The 15,408-nt window shown below is 43.4% G+C and overlaps 1 protein-coding gene across 4 annotated transcripts in view; it reads right to left on the bottom strand.

Moving 5' to 3' along the window:
* Positions 1 to 5,571: 5,571 nt before the first annotated feature.
* The window catches only part of GLT8D2 (glycosyltransferase 8 domain containing 2), an 82,288-nt gene continuing 72,451 nt past the window's right edge, over positions 5,572 to 15,408 (bottom strand). For all 4 annotated transcript variants that reach the window (XM_075856668.1, XM_075856666.1, XM_075856667.1 and 1 more), the window contains 2 exons: positions 15,101 to 15,213; positions 5,572 to 5,805 (listed from right to left, as the gene is read on the bottom strand). In XM_075856668.1, coding sequence (XP_075712783.1) covers positions 5,639 to 5,805; positions 15,101 to 15,213 — 280 coding nt within the window. In that variant the 3' untranslated portion in view covers positions 5,572 to 5,638. The remainder of the gene's footprint in view (positions 5,806 to 15,100; positions 15,214 to 15,408) is intronic.

Here is a 15,408-nt window from a genome sequence, read left to right as displayed (position 1 = left end):
CTGTAAAAGGTGAGTTTGTGTTTTTAAGATATATCTGTTCGGCTGTCGTTTCCCTCTACATATAGGGAATAGCCTGCGCTCTTTCCCATATAATATTGTACTGATGCCAGCCTGTTACCATTGAAACAACTCACACCATTAGTTTCTAAATGCCTCTTCCTATGAACTAATAATTAAAAACAGCACGGGGGATGGTTTTATGCAATTGGCTACCTTAAAAACCACCTGGTAGTTTACATAGTGGATTGAAATAAGACACCATTCCATCAAGTTTAACCCCTTCCCGACATTTGCCGTATGGGTACGCCATGGAAAGCATTGACTTCCCGCATTTTGCCGTACCCATACGCCGAATGTTTGGGACCGGCTCAGAAGCTGAGCCGGTGCCATCATCACCGGATCTCAGCTGTATCTTACAGCTGACATCCGGCTGTAACGGCGGGGACCGAAATTAGCTTCGATCCCCGCCATTAACCCCTTAAATGCAGCGCTCAAACGCGATCGCTGCATTTAAGGTGTTTGCAGCTCATCGGAACCCCAGCAATGAAATTGCCGGGGTTCCGGTGGCTGCAATGGCAACCGGAGGCCTAATACTGGCCTCCCGGTCTGCCTAGCACGGAAACCGGTCAAGATCCGCTCGGCGGCGGAGCCTGACCGGCTTCCGTAGCTTCCGGCAAGATGGCACCGGCTCAGGAGCTGATCCGGCGTCATCAGCGGTGGAAGTCAGCTGTACTGTACAGCTGACATCCACCTGTAACGGCAGGAACCGGAGCTAGCTCCGATCCCTGCCATTAACCCCTTCGATGCAGCAATCGAAAGCGATTGCTGCATCGTAGCGGTTACTAGCAGATCGCCAGCCCTGACAGGCAATCGGGACTGGCGACTGCTGCTATGGCAACAGGAGACACAATGGTCTCCTGCTCTGCCATTACGGAAGCCGATTAGGCTCCGCCGGGAGGCGAAGCCTAATCGGCTTGCTGTCAGTGAATGACTGACACATCTAATACATTGCACTACGTAGGTAGTGCAATGTATTAGAAAAAAATAAATCTGACAGCTGGACCTTCAAGTCCCCTAGTGGGACTTGAGAAAAAGTGTGAAAAAAATAAAAGTTTGAAAACAATAAAAGTTTCAAGTAATCAAATAAAACACAATCCCCCTTTTACTCTTATCAAGTCCTTTATTATTGAAAAAAAATAATAAACCATACGTATTTGGTATCGCCGCGGCCGTAACGACCTGAGGTATCAAAATATTATATTATTTATTGCACGCGGTGAACAGCGTAAAAAAAAAACGTCAAAAACTATACCAGAGTTTCTGTTTCTTGGTCACTTTGCTCTATAAATATAGGAATAAAAAGTGATCAAAAAGTCGCACGTATTCAAAAAATGGTACCTATAAAAACTATAGCTTGTCTCGCAAAAAACAAGCCCTCATACAACTCGGTCGACAAAAAAAATAAAAAGTTATGGTTCTCACAACTTGGCGACAGAAAAAATACATTATTTTTACAAAAGTAATTTTATTGTGCAAAAAGTTGTAAAACATAAAAAAGTGCAATAAATTAGGTATCGCCGGAATCGTACGGACCCGCAGAATAAAGTTAACATGTAGTTTATAACGCATGGTGAGCGCTGTATAAAAAAAAACTAAATAAAACTAGAATTGTGTTTTTTTTTGTTTACCTGGCCTCCCAAAAAATAGGATAAAAGGTAATCATAAAGTCGCATGTACCCCAAAATGGTACTAATAATAACTACAGCTCGTCCCGCAACAAACCAGCCCTCATACCGCTACGTCTATGAAAAAATAAAATTAGTTATGGCTCCAATAAGTCAGGAAATCAAAAAAATATGCAGTTGTGCCCGAGGGGAACATTTCTTCTGTTTGAAGAGGCGATTTATCAAGGACCTAAAATTAGGGAACCAGGAAAGGGAGGGCCCAAACATATCCGCTGGAAGCGCCGGTGCCCGTATTATACCAGGACAACACTTCCCAGCAAAATTCCCCAAACTGCAAAGGTGCGGAGTGTGGACCAAAAGGGGGATAAGAAAGGACGCCATATATCAGTGCAACACCGGCCTGTGCAGAAAGGATTGAGCACAGCGTAACACACATCTATGGATCATTTTATTGTTTTTTTTTTACCCCATTATTATACCACCTGAATATGCCCCTTATATACTCCGCCCGGCTTACATATACCGCCACATTATAAACGGAAACACCAGCAATACTCAAACAAATCTACTACCAAGCAAAATCCGCTCTCCAAAAGCCAAATGGCGTTTCCTCCCATCTGAAACCTACAGCGTCCCCAAACAGCAGTTTCCTTTCACATATATGGCACCGTCATACCCGGGAGAACCCTTTTAGCAATTTTTGGGGTGTGTGTCTCCAGTGGCATAAGCTGGGCACGACATATTGGCCACTGAATTGGCATATCTAGGGAAAAATATAAATTTTTAATTTGCACCATCCGCAGTGCATTCATTTATGGAAAAGACCTGTGGGGTGAAATGCTCACTACACCCCTTAACAAATGCCTTGAGGGGTGTCGTTTCCAAATGGGGTCACTTCTCAGGGGTTTCTTTTTATTATTTCACATCTGAGTCTCTGCAGTTGTGAACCAATACTTTGTAAATCGCCAAATTCGGCCTCAATTTTACATGGTACTCTTTCACTCCTGAGTCTGGTCAAATGTCCAGGCAAAAGATTAGTGCCCCATGTAGGGTGTTTCTAAAACCAGAAAACCCAGCATAATAATTAGAGAGCTGTCTTGTTATGGTGGCACAAGCTGGGCACCACATATTGGCATATCTATGGAAAAAATCCCATTTTCACTCTGCAACATCGAGTTCACACAAATTTCTACAAAACACCTGCAGGGTTAAAATGCTTACTACACCACTAGGTAAATGCATTGAGGGGTGTAGTTTCCAAAATTGGGTCAATACTGGGGGGTTTCCACTGTTTTGCGCCCACAGGCGCCCAGAAACCAATCCAGCAACATCTGCACTCCAAATGGCGGTCCTTCCCTTCTGAGCCCTGCTGTGTGCCCAAACAGCAGTTTATGACCACATATGGGGTATTGCCGTACTCGGGAGAAATTGCTTTACAAATGTTGGGTTCTTTTTTTTCCTTTATTTGTTGCGAAAATGAAAAATTTTTTGCTAAAGCTACGTCTTATTGAAGAAAAAAGATTGTTTTTATTTTCACTGCCCAATTCTAATAAATTCTATGAAACATCTGTGGGGTCAAAATGCTCACTACGCCCCTAGATTAATTCCTCAAGGGGTGTAGTTTCCTAAATGGTGTCAAGTTTTGGGCGTTTTCATTGTTTTTTCCCCTCAGGGGCTTTGCAATTGTGACATGGCCTCCGCAAACCATTCCTGCTCAATGTGATCTCCAAAAGCCAAATAGCGCTCTTTCCCTTCTAAGCCACGCCGTGTCTCCAAACAGCCGTTTATTACCACATGTGGGGCATTGTTTTACTCGGGAGAAATTGCTTTACAAATTTTGTGGTGCTTTTTATTTTCAGGGCCTACTAACAATAATTTCTGCAAAAAAACTGTGGGGTCAAATCGCTCACTTTACCCCTAGATAATTTTCTCAATGGGTGTAGTCTCCAAAATGGGGTCACTTGTGGGGGGTTTCCACTGTTTTGTCTCCTCAGGGACTTCGTAAATGTGACATGGCCTCCGCAAACCATTCCTGCTAAATGTGATCTCCAAAAGCCAAATGGCACTCCATCCCTTCGAAGCCCTGCCGTGTGTCCAAATATCCATTTATTACCACATGTGGGGTATTGTTTTACTCGGGAGAAATTTCTTTACAAATTTTACAGTGCTTTTTCTCCTTTAGTCCTTGTGGAAATGAGAAAAAAAATCGCTAAACCTACATTTTCTTTGAAAAAATGTTGATTTTAATTTTCACGGCCTACTTCCAATCATTTCTGTAAAAAACCTGTGCGGTCAAAATGCTCACTGTACCCCTAGATAATTTCCTTGAGGTGTGTAGTTTCCCAAATGATGTCACTTTTGGAGGATTTTGACTGTTTTGGCACCGCAAGAGCCCTTCAAACCTGACATGGTGCCTAAAATGTATTCTAACAAAAATAAGGCCCCAAAATCCACTAGGTGTTCCTTTGCTTCTGAGGCCGGTGCTTCAGTCCAGTAGCACGCTACGGCCACATGTGGGATATTTCCTAAAACTGCAGAAACTGGGCAACAAATATTGAGTTGCATTTCTCTGGTAAAACCTTCTGTGTTATAAAAAAAATTGTATTAAAAATGTATTTCTGCAAAAAAATATGAAATTTGTAAATTTCACCTCTACTTTGCTTTAATTCCTGTGAAATGTGTAAAGGGTTAAGACATTTTGGGGGTTTCTAATATATAAGGCCCTCAAAGCCACTTCACAACTGAACTGGCCCCTGTAAAAATGGCCTTTTGAAATTTTCTTGAAAATGTGAGAAATTGCTGCTAAAGTTCTAAGCCTTGTGATGTCATAGAAAAATAAAAGGAAGTTCAAAAAACAATGCCAATCTAAAGTAGACATATGGGGGATGTTAATTATCAACAATTTTGTGTGGTATAACTGCCTGTCTTAAAAGCAGATACATTTAAATTGAGAAAAATGCAAATTTTTGCAATTTTTCGCTAAATTTTGGTGTTTTTCACAATTAAATACTGAACATATCGAGCACATTTTGCCAGTAACTTAAAGTCCAATGTGTCACGAGAAAACAATCTCAGAATCGCTTGGATAGGTGAAAGCATTCCGGAGTTATTACCACATAAAGTGACACATGTCAGATTTGAAAAATGTGGCTGATGAAACCAGACGTGGTGTAAAGTCAGCAGGCGAAGTAGATGGCAAAACACGATTCCAACACTAGAGATTGCAAAGGAAAAAATACAGCACGGGACACAGGATACAGGTAGCATGGCACAGGGAACAGGATACGACTAAGGGACCATTTGCAACCCTAACATACGAATACAAACAATGCAAGGAGTGAAAGGGCAGAGCCCCCTTTTCTAGTCCAGAGTGATGCAGGCTAATTTGTAACATATTTCATGTGTGCGCGCTGGCACTTTAACGAGCGTGCATGGGCACCCTACGGTACACTGCAGGGCGGAGTGGAAGTGAGTGTTGGCGTCTCCTGGGGAGGAGATGCGGGCCAGCACTCAGATCCGTGGCTGTCGAGGCGTGAGTCAGAACGATAGTCTGCAGCCATGGACGTTACAACAGGCATCCGTTAAACTAATATGTTATAGGCTTTCCAGTAGCCTTTCATTAAAGTAGCTGTTAAACGGATACCATTATAGTCTATGGGTAATGGATCCGTTGATATGATGCCTAATAGTGACATCCGTCATGACTCTCATGACCCCAGTTCACCATGTACCCATATAACCGATAACATTAATGTCTATGGTGATGGATGCCACTGTTGGAAAAGCGTCAAAGCCTATGTTTAATACCTATGCTTTAAAGCCTTTACTACTTTCCGAAGCATACATTAACGTATGTCTTAGCAAAATATTTCACAAATTTACAACGTATTTACAAACCATGTTTATTTGAGAAAACATTCTAAGTTAATGCAATTAAACTAAAACATATGTACTTAGATGCGGCGGATCTGAAACTTTCCAGTGGGGTCAGGAATGAACCATTTCTCCCATAGCTTGTAGTGTGAGCAGGGGAACTTCCAAGGTTTAAATCGTCCATTCCAGTGGAGCAGCTTGGCATCTTGAATCACATTCTGAGATATCTGTTCATCTGGGCTCAACCCTTCGGTATATAAATGGAATAAAATCATTATGGCATAAATCTTTATATTCTATCTTTTGCAACCTACCCATTGAACATCCACCAAATAACAATCCTCAGTGTTTTCCTTACACTGAACATACTGTAGTTTATGAATGTAAAGCTATGTTCAGACTTGGTTAAGGGATAGACTTTGGTTTTGCCACATTTGAAATTTTTGTTTCAGAGGACCTGTCACCTTTTAGTTTTATTATCTCAATGACATGAAATTGCAAAAGCACTTGATACTATTCCTCACAACAGCTTCGTGCTGAAGCTACAGAGGAACGGACTGGAGGGAAATGTAACATGGGTAAAGAATTGGTTAAGGCCCCAGGCACACGACTGTATTTTTGTCCACCCGTAAATACTGGCGTAAATACGGGTCCTTGGTCACACGTATTCGACCCGTATTGCACCAGTATTTACGGACCCGTGCCGGTAAATACGGCTCCGGTGTCACCCGTATTCCACCCGTATTTACGGGCACGTTTTCTCTGCAAAATTACACTGCAGTAATCGGCAGCCCTTCTCTCTATCAGTGCAGGATAGAGAGAAGGGACAGCCCTGTCCGTAATAAAAGTAAAATAAATTCATACTTACCCGGCCGTTGTCTTGGTGACGCGTCCCTCTCTTGACATCCAGTCCGACCTCCCTGGATGACGCGCAGTCCATGTGACCGCTGCAGCCAGTGATTGGCCTGTGATTGGCTGCAGCGGTCACATGGGCTGTAACGTAATCCCAGGAGGCCGGACTGGAGGAAGAAGCAGGGAGTTCTGGGTAAGTATGAACGTCTTTTTTTTTTTTTTACAGCTTTATCTATATTGTGATTGGCAGTCACTGTCCCTGGTGCTGAAAGAGTTACTGCCGATCGTTTAACTCTTTCAGCACCCTGGAGAGTGACTATACACTAACGTCGCCTAGCAACGCTCCCGTAATTACGGGTGCACACATGTAGTCACCTGTAATTATGGGAGCCCCATAGACTTCTATGGGCCTGCCCGTGCCGTAATTACGGCCTGAAATAGGACATGTTCTATATTTTTCAACGGCACGGGCAACTTCCCGTAAGCATACGGGGAGGTACCTGTGGCCAATAGAAGTCTATGGGCCCGTAATTACGGGCCATAATTACGGCCCGTAATTACGGGCGTTTTTACGGTCGTGTGCATGGGGCCTAAGGGATAGAAAACAGTCATTATAAACTATACACACTCAAAATAGGCTAAATTCAGAAGCGGGGTACCACAAGGATCTGTGTAAGGCCCAATTATTTTAATCTCTTTATTAAAGGCGTTGTCCAGTTTAGAAAACCAACTTTAATATAACCTATTAGGTCTGAGGGTACCCCCAACCTTTTTGGGATCCCTATCTCTTGGCCATAACAGAAAGCGATTATGAAGAGCACCTCTCGCTCTGGAGGACCTGTCCTATCCTGCATTACACAGACAAATCATTGTTATGAATGGATACAGTGTAATGCTTCATTTCTCTTGTACTGGCGCTGCAGGGAAAATTAACACTTACTGCCAGGTTTTCCCACAGATTACAGCTGATTACTGGGGCTTCCAGAAGGGGAACACTCTGTGATCTGCTTATTGTCAAGGGACCCTTCAAACGAGCAGGGATTATCCAAAGCGGAGAACCCCTTTAACCCCTTGACGCACCAGGACGTAGCGGTACGTCATGCACTGCAATGCTTTAACGCACCGGAACGTACTGGTGCGTCATGGATGTAAACTGTCACCCTGTCAAAAGACAAGGTGACAGAACTGTGCTATCAACTGTTTATGACAGTTGATCGGCACAGTAAGACAGGGGGGGGGGTGAACGCTGTGATTGGTCAGTCACAGTGGACTGACCAATCACAGTTCCTTGACAAAAAAAACTGTCTGTAAACATTGTTACACCATCTGGTCTCCTCAGTGTGAAAGTGAGTAGATCAGACATGTAACAGTGTGCCCACTTACCCGCAAAATCACGTACAGTTACCTGATGGCGCCTTCTCTTGTAACTGGAGCTGAGCCAGCTCCATCACCGCCGGGTGTCGGCTGTATATTACAGTGGACATCACGCTGTACTGGCCAGGACCGGAGCTAGCCTCCGATCCAGCCAATTAACCCCTTAGATGCAGCGATCAAAAGCGATCGCTGCATCTAGGTCAGGGGTCTCAAGCACGCGGCCCGCGGCCTGCATGCGGCCCCTAGGGCTGTCATCTGCGGCCCGCGGGACACAGAGCCGCTAGTACAGACTCTGCTCCGGGAGTCTGGAATTCACTGACATCGCTGTCCACATATGAACAGCGATGTCTGGGGCTTCCCCAGAGCCGGAGTCCCGTGCAGAGCGCTAGTATAGGCTCTGCTCTGGGACTCTGTGGAATTCCCTGACACCGCTGTCCATATATGGACAGTGTGTCAGGGTCTTTCCCAGAGCGGAGTCCCGGGCAGAGCGCTAGTATAGGCTCTGCTCCGGGACTCTGTGGAATTCCCTGACATCGCTGTCCATATATGGACAGTGTGTCAGGGTCTTCCCCAGAGCGGAGTCCCGGGCAGAGTGCTAGTATCGGCTCTGCTCCGGGACTCTGGAATTCACTGGCATCGGTGTCCATGTTTAGACACACAATGTCTGGGGCTTCCCCAGAGTGGAGTCCCGGGCAGAGCGCTAGTACAGGCTCTGCTCCGGGACTCTGTGGAATTCCCTGACATCACTGTCCATATATGGACAGTGTGTCAGGGTCTTCCCCAGAGCGGAGTCCCGGGCACAACACGTCCACATAAAACTAAGGGAAATGCTAAAGGGGAAAAATCATCTAAACTCGCACCCGCTAAAGTGCGATCTCCGCAGCCGAAATGCTCCCCGGAGCTACTTACAGGAGATAATATGACCACCCCTCAGCTGTCCCCACAATGTACCCCTCAACACGGCTCTGACATGGACTCTGTTTAGGCTACCCTGGTGGTGCAGGAGGTCTCGAAGTTGTTGATGCCTCTCTTTGACAAGCGTTTGGATGTCCTACACACGTCTATCAACTCGGCCTTAGCCCAGATCACCTCCAACTCACAGAAGATTGCTGACTTGGAGACCGGATTCACCTCCTCGGAACACACCATATCAAATCTGGAGGATACCCTGCACCAGAACCAAGCCACAACTCAGGCAGTGAGGGACAAGTTGGAGGACCTGGTGAACAGGGATAGACGTAGCAACCTGAGATTTGTGGGCAGCCCTGAAACGGTGACAGCTGATTGCTTGACGGACTATCTCAGCAAATCCCTCCCACAAGCGCTTAACCTTGAACTTTGGGGTGACCCCCTCATGATTGAGAGAGCACACAGGCTGGGCCCTCCTAGGTCAAATAGAGGAGTGGGTGACACTAGTCCGCGTACGGTCATAGCCAAGTACCTCCATTGGGCTATAAAAGAAAAAGTTCTGAGAGCCTATAAGAACCAGAGGGACTTATTGATCAACGACTCCAAAATCCTGATTTTCTAGGACTACTCTGCAGCTGTCTCTCAAAAAAGAAAAGCCTTCACTCCTGTTTGCCGCTTGCTTCATGAGAGGAACACTCGCTTTCAACTTTTATTCCCCGCAGGGCTGAGAGTTCAAGATGGCGGCCGCATCCGCATTTTTGAAGATCTGGTTCTGGCTTGGAGACAGCTTCACCTGGAGGACCGCGATGCCGAGTAATATGCACCTGTGTTGTCAGGGAATATGCCCGATTTTTATTGGACATGTGCACGAATTGATGCAGACAACATTCCGTTTGCTTTATTGACAGTAACCCCGCTGTTCTTAGCCTGGATTGCTGTTACTGTTGTTCATCTAATTGTTCACCTGTTTTGCCTTTATTGCTTTTACTGAATGTCTTTGATGTTTTCTCTCCTCTTTCAGACTCCTGGGTGCACGACTCCAGCAATTGCTGACACCACTCTATCTAGGCTACACATGCTGCTCGCTGGGACCATGTGGGACCGCGTGGAGTGGCGACTGGTTTGCATCTCTACTGATCCAGAACTTTCTACTAGCCACAGGATGACATAGCCTATAAAGTGTGGAGTACAATTAACACAACACATGTATTTTAGGAAAATATAAGCTTTATTCAAAAAAATCACAAGAATTAAAAGATGAGTCATGCAAAGCATGAATAAAAACGTTCATCCAATGCAGAGGATATGTATACATAATGGGTAGAATAACAAATATAGACAATGTCAATTTGTCTAACTGGAGCAGACAGACTATTTAACCCGTTAGTGACCGGCCCATCGTGTTTCTACGTCGGTCACTAACGGGCCTTATTCCGATGCCATAGACTTTTTACGTCGCGGCATCGGAATAAGTAAACAGAGCAGGGAGCTGTCAAATCTCCCTGCTCTCAGCTGCTAGAGGCAGCTGAGGGCTGGGGGCGTCCCTGCTCTGCCGTGTGAGATCAATATTAGTATCGATCTCACCCGTTTAACCCCTCAGATGCGGTGCTCAATAGCGAGCACCGCATCTGAGTGGTTTTGGAGAGAGGGAGGGAGCTCCCTCTCATCCCACTGACACCCGGCGATACGATCGCCGAGTGTCTGTGTCTCCAATGGCAGCCAGGGGTCTAATAAAGGCCCCCAGGTCTGCCTGGAGTGAATGCCTGCTAGATCATGCCGCAGGCATGACCTAGCAGATGCCTGTCCGTGTTAAACGGACAGGCAGTAATACACTGCAATACAAAAGTATTGCAGTGTATTATAAATGCGATCGCAGAATCGCATATTATAGTCCCCTAATGGGACTAGTAAAAAAGTGAAAAAAAAGTTTAATAAAGTTAATTTTAAAAAAAATGTGAAAAAAATGAAAAACCCAGCTTTTCCCTTTACAAAATGCTTTACTATTAAAAAAACAAAATAAAGTTAAAAAGTTACACATATTTGGTATCGCCGCGTCCGTAACGACCCCGACTATAAATCTATTACATTATTTAACCCGCACGGTGAACGCCGTAAAAAAAATTAATAAAAAACTATGGAAAAATTGCTGTTTTCTGTGAATACTGACTTTAAAAAAATGTGATAAAAAGTGATCAAAAAGTCGCATCTACTCCAAAATGGTACCAATAAAAACTACAAGTCGTCCCGCAAAAAAAAAGCCCTCATACAACCGCATCGGCGAAAAAATAAAAACGTTACGGCTCTTTAAATATGGAGACACAAAAACAAATAATTTTGAAAAAAAAGAGTTTTTACTGTGTGAAAGTAGTAAAACATACAAAAACTATACAAATTTCCGACCAGACATTTTGTCCTGCGGTGCGTATTTATCGTACTGCAGCATGTCAATTCCTGCTGCGGAAAGTGACTAAATTGCAGCGTTTTTTCAGAGGAGACGTCACCATCCCCCAACACTGAGAAAAACGCAGCAAAATACGCACCACTTTCTGCAGTAAAAACCACAGGAAATGGTGCTTTTTTTCTGTAGCAGAATTTCTGCTGAAATATATATATATACACACACACACGTATGTATATATACACTATCTCTATCACAGACAAAGTGACAAAGTACGCACATTATGCACATAGTACGCACAGTACACAAAGGTCGCACAGTACACACATTATGCACAAAGTACGCACAGTACACAAAGTACGCACATTATGCACAAAGTACACACAGTACACAAAGTACACACATTATGCACAAAGTACGCACATTATGCACAAAGTACGCACATTATGCACAAAGTACACAAAGTACGCACATTATGCACAAAGTACGCACATTATGCACAAAGTACGCATATTATGCACAAAGTACGCACAGTACACACATTATGCACAAAGTACGCACAGTACAAAGTACGCCCCTTATGCACAAAGTACGCACAGTACACACATTATGCACAAAGTACACAAAGTAGGCACATTATACACAAACTACGCACATTATACACAAAGTATGCATAGTACACAAAGTACACACAAGTATGCACATTATACACAAAGTACACCTTGTAAACACATGAATATGGACATTAAACATACATGAATATGGACATTAAACACACATGAATATGGACATTAAACACACATGAATATGGACATTAAACATACATGAATATGGACATTAAACACACATGAATATGGACATTAAACACACATGAATATTGACATTAAACATACATGAATATGGACATTAAACACACATGAATATGGACATTAAACATACATGAATATGGACATTAAACATACATGAATATGGACATTAAACATACATGAATATGGACATTAAACACACATGAATATGGACATTAAACACACATGAATATGGACATTAAACATACATGCAGTTACCTTTTATGTCTTCACTGCATCTCTTCTCCTGCTCACAGCACAGAGCCCGCCGACAGTCTCCCCTTCCCCATGTCCCGACAGCTAGCAGCAGAGGAGAGATGTTTAGAGCAGGGAAGGGGGGCTGGAGGGGGAGCTTCTAAAGCAGCACAGACCACGGCTGCTAAGTAGAAGCGAAGCTCCCCTCGCCTGACAGGTGCGGTCCTGGCACCGGGGCTCCCTCCGGTGCTAGCGACGCCACTGGGCATGAGGGGGTTCGGGCGGTCATGGGCCCCCTGGGAGCCTTGGGCCCCCTGGGAGCCTTGGGCCCCGGGCGGCCGCCCGAAACGCCCTTATGATAATCCGCCACTGTGTATGCTGTTTTGAATACTTTGAAGGGTGCAGTTTTTAAAATGGGGTGATTTATGTATATATATTTATATATTCTAATATATAAGGCCATCAAAGACACTTCAGAACTTAACTGGTCTCTGAAAAAATAGCCTTTTGAAATTTTCTTGAAAATTTGAGAAATTGCTACTAAAGTTCTAAGCCTTGTAACGTCTTAGAAAAATAAAAGAATGTTGAAAAATGATGCCAACATAAAGTAGACATATGGGAAATGTTAACTAGTAACTATTTTGTATGGTATTAATATCTGTTTTACAAGCAGATATGTTTAAATTTAGAGAAATGCTATTTTTTTCACATTTTCTCGAAATTTTTGGTGTTTTTCACAAATAAATACTGAATTTAATCAACCAAATTTCTTCAGTAAAACAAAATACATGTCGCAAGAAAACAATCTTAAAATCGCTTGGATAGGTAAAAGTATTCCACAGTTATTACCACGTAAAGTAACACATGTCAGATTTGAAAACATCAACAGTGTCCTGAAGGCCAAAACAGGCTGTGTTCTTAGGGGTTAATGACCTTGTGAGTGGGATTGAAAGTAAAGTGTCAGTTTTTGCTGATGATACAAAATTTTGTATAATACTTTAAACTCAGCTTGATTATAAAATATTATAGAAGCTGGCAGCCCGGACAATAAGGTGGCAGAATGTAATGCATGTAAGTCACAGCAATAGTATTACTGCATATACATAAAATGGAATAAAACTAGGGATTACAGAACAAGAAAAGGACATGGGTATTCTGATTACAAGTTGTAAAGGATCTGCCTGACACAACTTCTGTGTCGACGCCCATAGGTAATCAGTCTGCACCTGCTTCTATGTCTGTGAGACTGACTCCATCTTCCACCACCCAGGATGGCAGGCTTAGGAGTGGGAGAGCCTATCACAGCCTGGCCAGATGGAGCTAGCTCCCGCCCTCTGTCTATTTATACCTGCCTTTCCTGTTCCTCCTTTGCTTGTGATTCTTCTCTGTTGGTTTCCTGGCCCTGCTGCAGCTTCTTGAACTACTGATCCTCTGCTTGTGATTGACCTTGGCTTTTCTGACCACTCTTCTGCTCTGCGTTTTTGTACCTCGCTCATCTCCTGGGTTGACTCTGCTCGTTCACCTCGCTTGTTGCTCACGGTGTTCCCGTGGGCAACGTCCCCATTTCCCTGGCTTCTTTGTACCCTTGTCTGTTTGTCTGTCGTGCACCTATTGAGTGTAGGGACCGTCGCCCAGTTGTACCCCGTCGCCTAGGGCGGGTCGTTGCAAGTAGGCAGGGACTGAGTGGCGGGTAGATTAGGACTCACTTGTCTGTTTCCCTACCCCGACATTACACAAGTAAACTAAGCAGAAGTACTCAATGCCAAGCAGTAGCTGCAAAAGTAAATGAGATTTAAGAGTGTATAAAAAGAGAGATATAAACTTGTGATCCCGATGTAATATATCCCTCTATTAATCCCTTGTAAAACCACATTTAAAATGTGCCATTTAGTGTCGGGCTCCACATTATAAAAGGGTTTCTAATAGAGATGGCGACTAGATTGTTACATAGGATGGGAGGTCTCTCTTACAATGAGAAGCTAGAAAAATCAGGATTGTTCATCTTGGAAAAAAGACACCTTAGAAGTAAATCTTATTAACATGTGTGGTCAATACAAAGAACTGGCATAATTTATTAATAACAAGAACTGCACTAGGGACATTCTTTATGTGTGGAGGAGAGGTGATTCAGGCATCAATATGGAAAACGGTTCTGTACAGTTACAGTGTTTGAACTATGGAATTGCGTTGAGGATTATAAATCTGGGATAGGTTATTATTTCACAGCCTTGAGAGAAGGGCTAATATCAGGTATTTTGAGACTGAGAGAACCACTCAAGGTTTATCTGCGTTAAAAAAAAAAAGAAAGGCAACATCCTTTATGAAATGTTCTTAGGACTGCTTGTGTAGAAAACTGAGAACGCTGTTTTTACATGAAGTTCACAATGGTCATTTAAAACTGTAGTAAATTTCTGACCGATAGAGAATGCTTGCCCCAAATTGTAATTTTCAAACTAAAGATAAGACAATTCTCATTCAGATTGAAGTTCTTTCCACCCCACACAAAGCATCGTTGAAAGAGCTGAAGACCATACCACCATTTTCTTTATTTAAAATGGTACTTTGTGCCAGGGAATTCCTGACTGGGTTCCAGGAAACTCCGGTTGGAAATGTCTACTAAGAACAAATATATTGTAATTGTGATGTATATATGATGGCTCAGTGATTAGCAGTGTGGTCAAGGGCCACATCTGCAAGTAATGTGTATGTTCTCCCTCTGCTTGCATGAGTTTCCTCTGGTAGTCTAGAATCCCCCCACACTCCAAAAACGTACTGATTCATTGGGTTCCTACGAAATTGGCCCTTAAAATTGTGTCTGATATTGTTAGCCTCCCCTCTGACAGGAACTGATATGAGTTATTACAATATATGTACAGTGCTACAGATTATGTTGGTGCTACTAAAGAGGAATTAAATAATAAAATAAATAATGTTTTGTGAGAATAATATAGAGGCAGGGGTATATTCACCAAGATGCCGAATGTGCCAGACTGGAGCGATGACAGAATATTTTTCATGAAACACAATAAGCATGGGAGGAGTACTCACTCCACCTCCAACAGTACTGCTGTACAGATTCTCTCTGAAAAATAAGACAAAGTATCTTGTGTTAATATACCAAAACATTGTAAAGTGCACAATTTTTTTTAGCAAGTGCTGAGAGTTATTTCCTGTACAGGTTGTTAGGTGTCTCATAACCACTGCTCAGGACGTGACCAGGCAGCCATGTTGAAGAAGTCTCCCATATAAGTTCCCAATGGATCTCTGGAATGGCAGG

This window comes from Rhinoderma darwinii, chromosome 3 (assembly GCF_050947455.1).
Source record: "Rhinoderma darwinii isolate aRhiDar2 chromosome 3, aRhiDar2.hap1, whole genome shotgun sequence".
NCBI lineage: Eukaryota > Metazoa > Chordata > Amphibia > Anura > Rhinodermatidae > Rhinoderma > Rhinoderma darwinii.
This window is presented reverse-complemented; position numbering and strand designations above follow the sequence as displayed.